This window comes from Oryzias melastigma, linkage group LG5 (assembly GCF_002922805.2).
Source record: "Oryzias melastigma strain HK-1 linkage group LG5, ASM292280v2, whole genome shotgun sequence".
Taxonomy (NCBI): domain Eukaryota; kingdom Metazoa; phylum Chordata; class Actinopteri; order Beloniformes; family Adrianichthyidae; genus Oryzias; species Oryzias melastigma.
Window position 1 is genome coordinate 25,851,348 of NC_050516.1, and position 12,825 is coordinate 25,864,172.

At 40.1% G+C, this 12,825-nt stretch overlaps 1 protein-coding gene across 1 annotated transcript in view; it reads right to left on the reverse strand.

Annotated features, from left to right (window-relative positions):
- Positions 1–12,825, reverse strand: part of shmt2 (serine hydroxymethyltransferase 2 (mitochondrial)) — a 20,611-nt gene that overhangs the window by 4,297 nt on the left and 3,489 nt on the right. The window contains exons 2-7 of the mRNA XM_024270304.2: positions 8,246–8,437; positions 4,838–4,917; positions 3,263–3,463; positions 2,980–3,061; positions 1,816–1,938; positions 1,532–1,537 (exon numbers count right to left, since the gene is read on the reverse strand). Of these exons, the coding sequence (XP_024126072.1) occupies positions 1,532–1,537; positions 1,816–1,938; positions 2,980–3,061; positions 3,263–3,463; positions 4,838–4,917; positions 8,246–8,437 (684 nt within the window). The remainder of the gene's footprint in view (positions 1–1,531; positions 1,538–1,815; positions 1,939–2,979; positions 3,062–3,262; positions 3,464–4,837; positions 4,918–8,245; positions 8,438–12,825) is intronic.

Here is a 12,825-nt window from a genome sequence, read left to right on the forward strand (position 1 = left end):
ACCCCCAACAGCAGGTTGAGAGACAGAACCCAGGGCCGGCGAGCGTCTCTGCGTGGTGTCATACAGTCGTTGGGGGTTCTAGGTAAATCAAGGGAGAGAGGCTGATGAATGAGACGCCGTTCGAGGAGCGCAGATCCACTAATGAATCAAAAATTAAACCAAAAAAATAGACCAAAAAAAAAACAAACAAACAAAAAAAAACTTTTGACGAGTGTCGTCTTCTGCTGTTTGTGCTGCTAACCACAGAATAAAGACCTAAAACAGGTAAAGTCTCATAGCTACAGTATAGTCTTCATTCGTGGATCTTCTTATGACGAAAAACAATGGGGAAAAAAAGCAGGGCAAGACGTTTTCGACTTCTGTAAAAAATTGTATAAATATAAGTCATTTGATTAAAGTCATTCAATTTAACAGCAGAAATACATTTAACTAATTTTTTAAGTTTATTGGCAAAAACTGTAAATATAAACACTAAATTTAAAGTAAAGTTTAAAAAAAGTAGTAGTGTTTTAATTATGATTATTAAGTTTTTAACCAAAATCCCGCAATTTAAATGTCTTAAAAAGTCATTTTTTATGTTGATCTGAAGCCTCTGTCTCCAAAATCTCCTCTGAGGGGGTGTAGCTTTTGAAGCTGAGTAGCCCCGCCCCTGATCCCCCCCTGTCTGATTACGATAGCTCTGTGTCTGACAAGAATACATTTTCACCGCCACTTCATAAAAATGTCAAGCAGTATCAGTAATGTCCAGCCGTATTGTTCTGATCTGGATGTCAGCTGGATGAAGAAGTGAAGATCTTCATGGACAGAACTTCCTCCAAAATCCTGATTCTTTCTCCTTCCAGTTCACCAAAGACTCTTTTAGCTAATTCTCCAATGTTTATTGACGTTGCTGTGACCAATACATTCAATCCATTGGTTTGTTCAGAGCAGAGTTCTTGATAAAATAATGAAAGCTCTTTCATTGATTTACAATCCTTTAAAACTGCGGTCAAATGAGCCGCCGTTACATTTCCGTGGTCACATCAAGAAGGTCTGTGGAGTTTCCTGGAGATTTTCGAGCGATCTCAGCCCTCCTACCATAAAATATTGTATAAAACTCACACAAAATATCCAGTGAAGCCTGATTTGAACACAGAAATGTGAACGGCTGCTCATTTGACTGCAGTCAATGGAAAGATACCATCTTCTCTTCTCCAGAACCTGAGCACCTGTGAAAAATACCACACTTACATGTTTTCATTGGAGAGGGGACTTTAGATATTATTTTTTATTTAACCTTATTTTTTTTAAGGTAAAAATTCCAAGATTAACACTCAAATGTATTCCTTGATAACTAGTTCTGCACCTGTTAGTAATTCATGTCAAGCAAAAGCACAAGATACTCCACAAGGTTTAATCACACTGAGACAGCCTGAAGAGCCCTAAATATTATGGCAATAACTCCAGGTTTTTCGCCTGCCAACATTTTCTGAGAAAGGAAACTAGCAATAAATAGCCTGTTAATATGCTAACTCTCGCTGGCGGATGACCAGCAGAGTCTTTGTGACATTCCGATCAACATGAGTTATCACGACATCCTCAATTTCTCCCATATCTGAAGAAGATCTGCAGATTTGATCGGACTAAACAGGAAAAGAAGGTGAAGGGTTCATGTTGATAAGATAAAAATTAAGCTGCATAACTAATATAGTCCTAATAAAAACAAGTGAAATGCCATTATATGGAATAGTAGAGTAAATAAATGATCAGGTTCATCGTCTAACGTTAGAGACAGAAAAGAGATGTGTGCCTTGTTTATGAGGGATCTCCTCTCACCTTCTTGATGCGGGCATAGTCAATGAGGCGGGCATAGGCACTGGTGCCAGCGATGATCAGCTTGGGCCGAAACAGCTTGGCCATCATCTCCATCTGGTCGTAGTCGATGAGTCCTGTTGCAGGCTGCAAAAAGGGAGACGCATTTGGAGAATAAAAAAAAGAAAAAAAAAAGAGGGGATGAAAGAGGAAGGAGAGAATGGGAAGTGGGAGAGGAACATAAGAAAAAAAGGGAAGGTGAGAAGATGAAAAAGGATTGTTAGATATCTGAAGATCAAGAAGCATCTACACAGAAGTGATGTTTTTTTCCAGGTGAGGCTAATTCGAAGCAGCTGCAACTCAAGCACTCGGGCTGACTTTAAAGGGAAATGGGATCTATTTTAGGTATAAATTTACACCTATCATATTATGGAGAAAGATGGAGCAATTTCAGTAATGCACCCCTACTTATCCTAATTCAACCTTTCAGGGGTCTGCTCAGCTGCAGTAATGAGGCTGAACAGATCAGGCTGGTGTCAAGACTCTCTGCTCCTTTCAATAAACCGGGCAATTTGGGAAACATGTTAGTTAATCCATAACGCTGACCACTAAGTCTCACGGAATATGTCTCAGGTGCCACTCTCCTGCATTTTAACTCTTCAAAACAACAAAAAAACGACCAAGAATAAGGGCGTCATAAAAGAAAGGAGCAGGAAAAAGGAGGAAAAGCTTTATTTATACAATCTGATCATCTTTCATCTAGAGAGCACATCTATAGATGCCCCCTCGTTCCATCAACTTGCTCATTGTGAAGACAGGGCCAGTGTTGCTGGCCAGCATGTCGATTTCCCATTATCTCTCTCGCAGAGGGGTTCTGCCTGCCCATACATCAGCAGGTTTGGACATGCACGCTCTCCATGCCATCTGTCAGCTCCTACCAACGCCACCAAACTACAATGAAAGCCTCAAATACAATGAATATACAGTGAGGATCCAAAGTTTGGGCACCCCAGGTAAAATGTCATATTATTGTGCATAAAAAAATCAGAGGGAAGGTGGAAAAACTCTCTTACAGGTATCAGATTACAGGTGAGATATTCTTTTAATATGTCAAAAAATCTATTTCAATCATTTCCATATTTCCATCAAGAATATTTAAACATGAAAACTGAAAAGATAAGTTCTTACATTTAACTTGTAAGGCATGGATTCAAAATAGATGGATGTTGCAGAGATCCTCTTAACATCAGACATGTATCCGTGGGTTAGACTAGGAGAAAATTAAAAAAAAAAAACAGAAGGTCACTAAAGATCACATTATTTTAATCAAACTTAAGTATGAAATAAAACATGACAACAGGACTAACAATAATGTTAACCACCAAAGAAACAGGCATAGCTTTAAAAAGTGAGAAGACACTAGGAAAAGGTGATGGTGTAAAGATCAAAAAGAGACAAATGGATGACTGACTGTCCTCCATCAGGAAGGTCCAGCCCCATGATTCGGTCGTGGGGCTTCAGAACGGCTGTGTAGGCTGCAAAGTTGGCAGGAGAACCAGAGTACGGCTGGACGTTGATGCCCCACTTCTCCGGGTCCAGGTCAAAGGCTTCCAGAGCTCGCTTTTGACAAAGAAGCTCAATCTGGTCAACCACCTCTGCTCCACCATAGTATCTAAAAGGAAGGTTTGCAGGGATTTAATAGAAAATATAACAAAATCTTCAAGGAAATAAATGAAAGATATTTTTTTCTTACATCCCCAAAGAACATAGTCTTTTGTTTTCCTTGTAAGGGATTTGCAGTAAAATTGTTTACACAGTCTTACATCCAGATAACATTAGGATTAACTGGATGCATGTATGCCTCGAATATAAATGCAATAGTCAGTGCTGTAGGTCTGCTCCCCCCTTTACCATCAGCTCCACACGGGAATACCTGCTTTTTAAATTGCTCTAGTTCTGTGTCTAGTTATGCGTAGCTGCTGGGGTCCTAAGGGACAGACAACTTAACCAAAGGTGTTTACTTATTTGGCTGGCAGAGAAAAAAAGCTTTGAACTGTCAAAGCTATGAGGGACAAACTAAAACACACCTTTCTTCACCTAATTAGCCAAACAATTTGCTGTGAGCAACAACTAGAATGTATGAGAAAAGATGATTCAAATTAAAAGTCAAAAGCAATAAATACAACAGGGTAAGTGCTGGAGCGTCTTCATCTGTACATCAACAGCAAACGTTGTAAATCCTGCTCCAGGCTTTTACTTTCACAGCTCTATTCCAATACATGAAAGACTTGGGTCGAATCTGAATTCTTCCCTTCTCCCTACCCCTACATTTAGCCCTCCAAACGAAGAGTTATGGAAAAATAGTGTCTTCAAATTCAGATGACACTCCCACTCGATGATGTCATCAATAATCGCCGGTAAGCTATGTTAGTGCGGAGCTGCCAGCGCTCGGTAATCCATAACCACTTCGATTTTAGAACTTCAATAAGGTCATATTGTGACCCCATACTTCAGAGCGCACCCACGTGAAGAAAGCTCCTCTCATTTGTGGTGCAACGGGACCCGATTTACCCTTGTGGTGGAGGACTCGTCATCTCTCCACCGGGAGGGGTAGTCCTTAAAAAAAAAGAATTTTGGACACCCCTACCTTTTAAAATGCCCTACAATTGGAGGGGTAGGGAAAATTGAAGAATTCAGATTCGAACTCGGTGTCGTATAATTCCAGCCGTGTACAAACCTTAATTATTAATTTCTTCTTCATAATCAACTTCCGAGATTTAAAAAGAAAGCCATCCATCCACAACTTCCAAATCTGAGTCCCTGATTTGGTGAAAGTTCAATCTGGTTTATATAACAAATAGCATTCAACGGCCACGTGTTTTGAATCTAGAGCTTTGAGCTTGTTAAACTTGTTTAGCGACGTGTGAATGCAAGAATTTTAAATGCAGAAGCCCAAAATACGCAATCACATAGATTTCTCATTGAAAGTGGTCGCTTGCGTTTAAGAAGGATCTGGGAGCTGCAGTGTGACAGAAAGAGGGCTCACCTTCTCCCCGGGTAACCTTCAGAGTATTTGTTGTTCAGACAGGAGCCCTGAGCTTCCAGAGCGGCTCGACTGCAGAAATTCTGCAATGAAAATTCACACACAAGCAAATGCACACTTGGATCAATGACGTGAGAGCACAGAAGGGACAAGGACAGCAAATAAAAGTGTGTTAATTGATGGTGAGAAATCCCTCCTTTAGCTAGAAGTAATCATTAAAGTATTGAACCTCTGGACTTGGATAGACTAACACTCTGCACTTCACAGTTCTTCCTGATTCACTGCTGGAGATTAAAACACTGTAATGAATGTTTCTACATGTGTTTGAGTTAGATTTGAACGGAAGGGGAAAAAAGGTGTTACGGTCAAGAGGGAAAAAGTTCTATCAACTCCAAACGGACATTTTTGCCAAGAAAATATTTCAATAAATAAGAACCTAGACAGGATGTGTGTCCCTTTTTTATGATTCAAATGAACTTACTTTCACTCACCCACAAGTTCCATTACGATAAATTCATCATAATGGATAAAGTAATATACTTTGACCCATCATCACCTCTTAAGAAGATTTCAAAGTTTAGTGCATATGTGAAAATAGCCCAGACTTTATTTCCATGGTGACAACACTAATAATTTGCCACAGCCTCCATAACAACCAACGTTTATGACTCCACTGATAAGAAGATCCAACAGAAATGTACACAGACAAACGTCTTCTTTACTCTCTCCTTCAGCCGCTCGATGAGTGCGCCGTATCGGAGTGTTTATGCTAATGCTTCACCTCAGAGCAAAGGGGAGATCAAGGGAGATAACAGCTCCAGTGACAGCTTTCTTCTGCTTCTGTCTGTCATGCAGACAAGTGTGCATACATTAGGAAAGAAAATGCACTTGCCTCACAGAGTGTGTGCATGTGCGTGTCTGTAGATGTCCTCGTGCACAGACATCTGTGTTCTCAATCAAAGCGGGTCTACCTGACTGTCCTGTGATGTTCCTTTAAAGCGCGACTTTAGGAGGAGGCAGAATGAAGATATCAGTTTAATCTCACGCTAAAGCGATGAGGCTGTGAGGAGGACGCGCTGGTGCACCACTAAACACAGAGGGAGAAACCACAAGACAACAGCAAAATCTTGTTTCTGTCTTCTGATTAGCAAAACTCCATCTCACACAATGTGAAACAAAGGGACTCCGTTTGTTCAGCGAAAATGGACATAAAATTCTTCAAGACCAATTTTTTTGTAAACAAATTAAAACACATCAAGAACACACTATCAATGTGTCCAAGAAAGGGTGTCAAAAACAAACCTCAAGGTAATTAATCTCCCACTGTGAAAAAAATAAGAAATCTGAATGTTAATCTCATCCCCTCCACTATGGATTATTTAATTAATCCTGAAAGGGTGTATCAATTAATCGACTAACTGAAAGTTTGTATTCCTATAATCCAACCAGACTGATCTGTGGAAGTAAGTTGTTAAATCGAACTATATAATTAAAAAAATGTTTAAAAATGAGATAAAACATCATCCATCCATCTTCTTGACCGCTTCGTCCCTTTTGGGGTCGCGGGGGTGCCGGAGCCTATCCCGGCTACTGAAGGGCGAAGGCGGGGTACACCCTGGACAGGTCGCCCGTCTGTCTCAGGGCCTCAATCACTCACACATACACTCTCACAATCACACCTAGGGGCAATTTAGAGTCACCAATTAACCTATGAAGCATGTTTTTGGACGGTGGGAGGAAGCCGGAGTCCCCGGTGAAAACCCACGCATGCACGGGGAGTACATGAAAAATCCACACAGAAAGGTCCCAGCCGGGAGTCGAACTGGGGCCTTCTCGCTGTGAGGCGAGAGCGCTAACCACTGCGCCACCGTGCAGCCCTGAGATATAACAATAATGGAAAATACAATTATTTCAATATCGATTAGACATCGTCACACTGGTTGAACTTTTGGATAAAGATGTCCTGGATGGACTGTAGGTCAGTGAATCAGAATCGATTTGTTCAAAAGGAACCAATATCGACAATGAATCAGGTCAGCAACCACAACTTATGATATGAATTGAATCATTAAAACAAATCAGTACACCCCTATGATCTTGCGTATATTAGCCTTCCATAGGAGTTACTAAATGACTAATCCCAGACTGCATTGTGCTGGTTTGAAGCCAGATTATTGGAGGGTAAAAGTTGCAGAACAAACAACAAAAACAGTCTGTACATTGCTTTTTCTCAACAACTTTTTTTTCTTTTAGAAACTAGGAACTATAGCAAGATTAAAAGTACAGTTTTACCATTTTGCAGAATATTGGTGTCCATTTTTCTAAGAAAAAAATTTGTCTTGGCTGGAGTTTTTCTTTTGTTGTTTATCAATGTTTTTAAAATCCAACATCTTTAACTTGAAATTGCTTTTGTTCCCAAAGTCTCAACTTTTTAGAAAGATGATGCAGCATCATCAAAATGACTTTCATCTGTAATATATGTTTTTACTTTACATACATTTATTATGTACTATAATGGGAAAAAAACGTTTGTTGATAAGATTTTTTAAAATGTGCAGCGTCTCTGTAGGTCATGCAAAGTGAAGAGTGCACTGCCTACTTGTTATTTGGCTGTGTGCTGTAAGAACTGTTTTCAATGCACTTCTTACTGTTTCAGTGTCAGCTGAAGGGTAACTTTTTTATAATTAAAAAAAATAAAGACAGTCAGCGGTTAGAGGAGGAAGGTCATCTGAGCTGCAAAAGACGTGTAAGGAAAGTTGTAGCAGGAGGACACAACATTTCTATACTTTATAGCTAATATAATGAATACATTTGAGTTTGTATTTAACAAGAATTAGTGGATTTATGGCATAAACATGAGTGATGCAGACATGGAAGATCACCAGGTAACTGTGATCTTGATGCATCAATTCATTCTGGTTTCACTGACTGTTAGCTTGGATATTTAGTCTCAGTCAAACTGGATGCCTGTTTCGGAGACGATTTTTGTTCTTGTTCAAAACTTTTTAGTAACAAATGTACAACATTATGCATCTTCTAAACTTCACAGATTTTTTCAATTTTTTTTGAAAAGCTTTTATTAATATCCAGTTATTTTTGTGTTGTAAAAAATGTATAAACTGTACTTATTTTCCCTGGGAAAAAATAAATACAATTATATCTCTAAGGAACCTGTGAAACTTATGACTAATATTTTACCTGAAGATTATAATGTTGAAAAATTTTTTAAAACATCCAGCGGCTAATTAATACACCAAAACACAAAGGAAGGACTCCCCATTCCTGCAGAGTGAGCAGATCCTAACGCAGTATTTATTTTTAATATTCAGGATATTGTGCTAAAGGAGAAAGAGTTTAACATCAAATGAAGACTTTAGAACAGAACAGGAATTGGTGTAGAAAACTCTGTACCTCAGAAGCAATGAGCTCCAAACCCCGACACTGCCGGTCCTTCTCCTTCTGCAGGAGGGCCCACATCTCAGGGTCATCCTCGCCCAGGCTCTCCTGACCGGTCCAGGAGCGATCTTCATCCGCGGTGCGGGTGGCAGCGTGGGATTGCTGCAGACGCACACTGAGGCGGACAGGTGCCCGCTGGCACAGTGGCTGGAAAACAGCAAAAACAACAGTAAACAAATGGGTAAGCACAGGATAATTGGTGATCACATCAGAAAAGGACTCATGGCCACGACAAAGCAAACAGTTTAACATTACAATAAACCAAAAACACGTCAAACTGATGATTTCTCTGGGATAAAACTACTATATTTGTTGTATTTGACTGAAAGGGGGACTTGAAGTCATCTTGAAGCCTTTTCCTCTTCAACTCCAATATGTAGGGTGGTATAATTAGCAGCCAGTGTGTTTGCATGATACCAATAATCAGTTCTGCTCCATCAGCACTTCCACCAACTGGGGGACTGACTTCAACAGCCGAGGCATTGTAGAGAACAGATTCAGCACTTCTCGCTTATCTAATCTGTAATGGGGGCCGGTAAGTTCTGCTGCTGCAACGCCTGATCACAAGAGCCCACAGTCAAAATTTTACTGACTCTTTTTAAAATCTGAAAGCCACACTGTGGTCAGTTCCGCTTCTCTCCCTCTCCGCTGGCAGCCAGAAAAGCTGCGTTTTCCAAGATAAACGCACAAACGTCTCCATCCGAGCAAAACGCTCTGTGAGGAAAGGTTCAGCGATGACACCAAACGGACCAACTGCGCTCATAGAAAACCCCGCCTCTTCCCAAGTTTAAATCAACATTTATGATGAGACTTTGCTCAGATCAGGCCGCCCCATGACAGGCTGCGGTTTTCATGTGTAAGGTACTGTGGCGTGAAGGACTGCTACCCTTTAATGGGATCATTAAAAAGCGATTAAAACCGAGCTCAGGACCAGGTGAGAACATCTATAAGGACTAAAACACGCTCTTTAAAATATTGCATCTTCTCATCTGAAACACCGGTGGGTAATTTCAGCCTTAAAAAGTGGTGTTAAGGGAATCGACTGTCATTAAGTCTTGTGTGTTTCATATAACTAACTCCTCCCGGTTGGGCTACTGTAAAATGTGAGCACTTTCAAGTTTTGCTAACATTTATAAAGGTTTGACATGCAGTGGTCTCCAACCCTCGGGCCGCAGATGAGTATCAGTTTGTGGGGCAGCTGGTACCGGGCAGAAAAAAAAAAAATGACCCCTGCGTTTTTCAGTTTTTTTTTTTAATAATTTGATTCTGAAGGAAGTTTTATTTTAACAAAACAATTGAATTCTCTTTCAACACAAGTCAAGTCGCTCAGTCTAATGTCAAAATGACCTCCACTACTTTCTCAAAGCAGCTGCACCGACCGCTAAATTGAAAGCTGTAAAGTTAACAAAAACAAACATATTTGGAAAGTTTCTTTTGGCAGGTAAGAAACAGAAGAAGAGCATTTGACTTCAAAATAAAGTATAGATGCATTTAACAGACTTGGGCCCGATCTGAATTCTTTCCTTCTTTCGACCCCTCCATTTGTAGGGACATTTGTAGTGTTTGGGGTGTCTAAAATCATTTGGGCCAACCCTCCAAGCGGAGGGACACAAAGCCCTCCATCGTGAGGCGGTTTTACGTCGTACTGGGTCACGGAGGAGAAGCACATTTCTTAACGTTGGGGGAGCTCTGAAGTGCAGCAGTTTACATTTAGGGCAACGTCCGCATCCCCCCTCTATTCCCCAACTACTAAAAAAACTATATAGTGCAGCACTATGTAGTGCCTTGGATTTTAAAAGCAATTCAGACACCATGCTAACTACTTTTCTTTTTCTTTGCTAAACGCCGGATATGACGTCACTGATTTCAAGAAGTGAAAATCGAATCAATACAAACATTTCATGACTTCTATTTGTAAATCCACTCTGTTTTGATGATGAAAATGTGGATGAAGATGAAGACCTGGTAAATTTCAAGTGCACTTGATTTTGGAATAGCACAAAAAAATGGCGAACCCAGTATATAGTGTACTATATAGTGAGTAAGGAAGGAATTCAGACATAGAATAAATGTAAGTAATGACTTTTTTATTAGCATGACCTTTTTAAAGTTAGAAAACTGCTGTTGTTATGTATATTTGAGCTCTGTGCTAACTGAGCTGACCAGCGACTATTGGTGACATCATCGAGTGGAAGTGACGAATGAATTCAGGAACACTATAATTCCATAACTCTTGGTTTGGAGTGCTAAACGTAGGGTAGGGAGAATGGAAGAATTTGGATTGGGCCCTGGAGTCTTTACTCACAATATGGATTTATTGCGACAGTTGCTCCCACACACCAAGCCCTTCGTGCAAAATGTAGCAACCAACTGTCTAATGTTACGAGGACGCTGCTAATTAAGTTGCTCAAGTAGATAGATATGCATTTATTATTGTATCTATACCAGTTTTAGTGATCATTTGATTTTTTTTTTTTTGTATTTTCCATTGCACCTTAAAAGCCGGACAAGGCTGGAACTGGTGTTTGATTTTTTGCCTCTTTGTAGATGTATATCACGTTTTAATGGTTCCAATGAGAATCTATTGAACATATAAGGTATAGATGATGAAATTAGTCTTCTTTACCATCAAAAATGAACTCGCTTCAGCCTAATACAGGCCACTCCATGACAAAATTGTCTGACTTTAAACCATTCCATGGCCAAAAAAGGTTGGGGACCACAGCTCTGGGAGTGAGAAATCATTCCTTTCCTATCAAGATTGAGGCATACAACCTCTTAAAATGAGAACTTGATTATAGCTCTTCAAACCAGTTAAAAAAAACTTTCTAAAAACAAAAAACAGATCGAAGCTGTTGTTCTCAGTAATGTAAACAATGCAGTTCTAAAACGACCTGCCAGTTCCAGTGATTCCAGTGTGGCAGAGGGCACGGCGGTGACACACCAGGGGAAGCAACTCGCACATTAATGACATTTTCCAACAGTCTGTAGCCTGGCCTTGTGTCACAGGTGGCAGCAGTGAAGGTGGAAAAGGGGAGAGGCACCCCCCGTCAGGGTTTGGGAAGAAATGAGAAGCAGGGAATACAGGTCGAGCTGCCTCAGAGGACACCTTTGTTACCAAGAAATTAGATGGGTCATTAAATCCTGACATGAACTGTCCTTCGCTGTCTGTGTTTCTGCTAGGGCAGACTAAAGCCAAGGAAAGGGACAGCAAAACAAGACAATAATATGCCGTTTGGAACTATTCATAACTGCAAAATGCGTAGATTTATCGTTTTAAAGCTTTCACTTAAAGGACTCTTTCCTCCTTCACCTCATTTGTTGCTTAAGCATCTTTAAAACATACTCAGAATGCATGGATGTACATAAACATTTTTTCTTTTAAATATTACATATTTGGCGACTAAATGGAACAGTTCAAGCCACCATCAAATAAGAGTACTTCATGTTCAGATCTGTACTTTCCGACTTCATTTACAATCTCTGATGATTACAGGAGAATAATTGATAAATACAAGTGAAAAGGTTCCAAGAAATATGGGAGCCAAGATGAAAGCACCAAATATGTCACAGAAAAACTATTTTAGGCTACAGATTACAGCACTGTTTGAAGGTGAACTTGATAAAAAAAAACACTCTGTTGTAAGAAAAAGGGGGTGGAAAAGGCCACATCAACCTGCGTGCCGAGCGGGAAACAATAGCGAGGTAAAAGATGTGCAGAGATACGTTATCAGGACGCCTTCCCCCATTTCTGTCGAACCTCAACGCTCTATAAACAACGGCAGAACAGAAGGAAATGGAAAAAGGAAATCATTTCATTAATTCCTGTTCTGTATCATTTTTGCCCATTTCCCAGCTAACTCTTGAGACGAGTTTTACAGATGACTGCCGTCCATCAGTGGCTGCGACACGCAGCAATCATCGCAGTAACACAAGACAAACAAACAAGACACGAGCCAAGAAATACTGAAGGAAAAAAATGGAAGAGAAGCATTGACAGACTGTAATCCATCAGCCTGACACTTAGATGTCCATTTGCTGTCACAGGCTAATGGCTGAACTGTCCATTACAAATTGGCCCGGTATTCACTCTAGGTGACAGTAGACTGAGAACTGTGGAGATCTAAAGTGACCCAAAAGGTCAAAACTGTCTAGGTCAAATCTTTGTCTTAGTGATGGAGCCTTGAGGTGCATCTAACATTCCTAAATACTCAATACATTAGGGGGAAAATCTTTCACCCTCTGATTTTTTCACATTAAATCTTGGACTATAAAGCTATGTTCACACTGGGCTTGGAAACATGGGTTCATGAAACCACTCCCAAAAAAAAAAAAAAATCTAGGTAAATGCATGTATATGGGCATTTCGGGCTACCACGTTCACACCCTGCTACACACATTTTTAAGACAGTTTTTGACCTCTATGTACAAAACACAGGGCCATAGATTGCATATCAAAAATTCAACCTATTGAATTTTGACCAATCAGGGAGTCAGTTTTGGTAGCGACATATGAATGTTGTCCTTTGTAATAT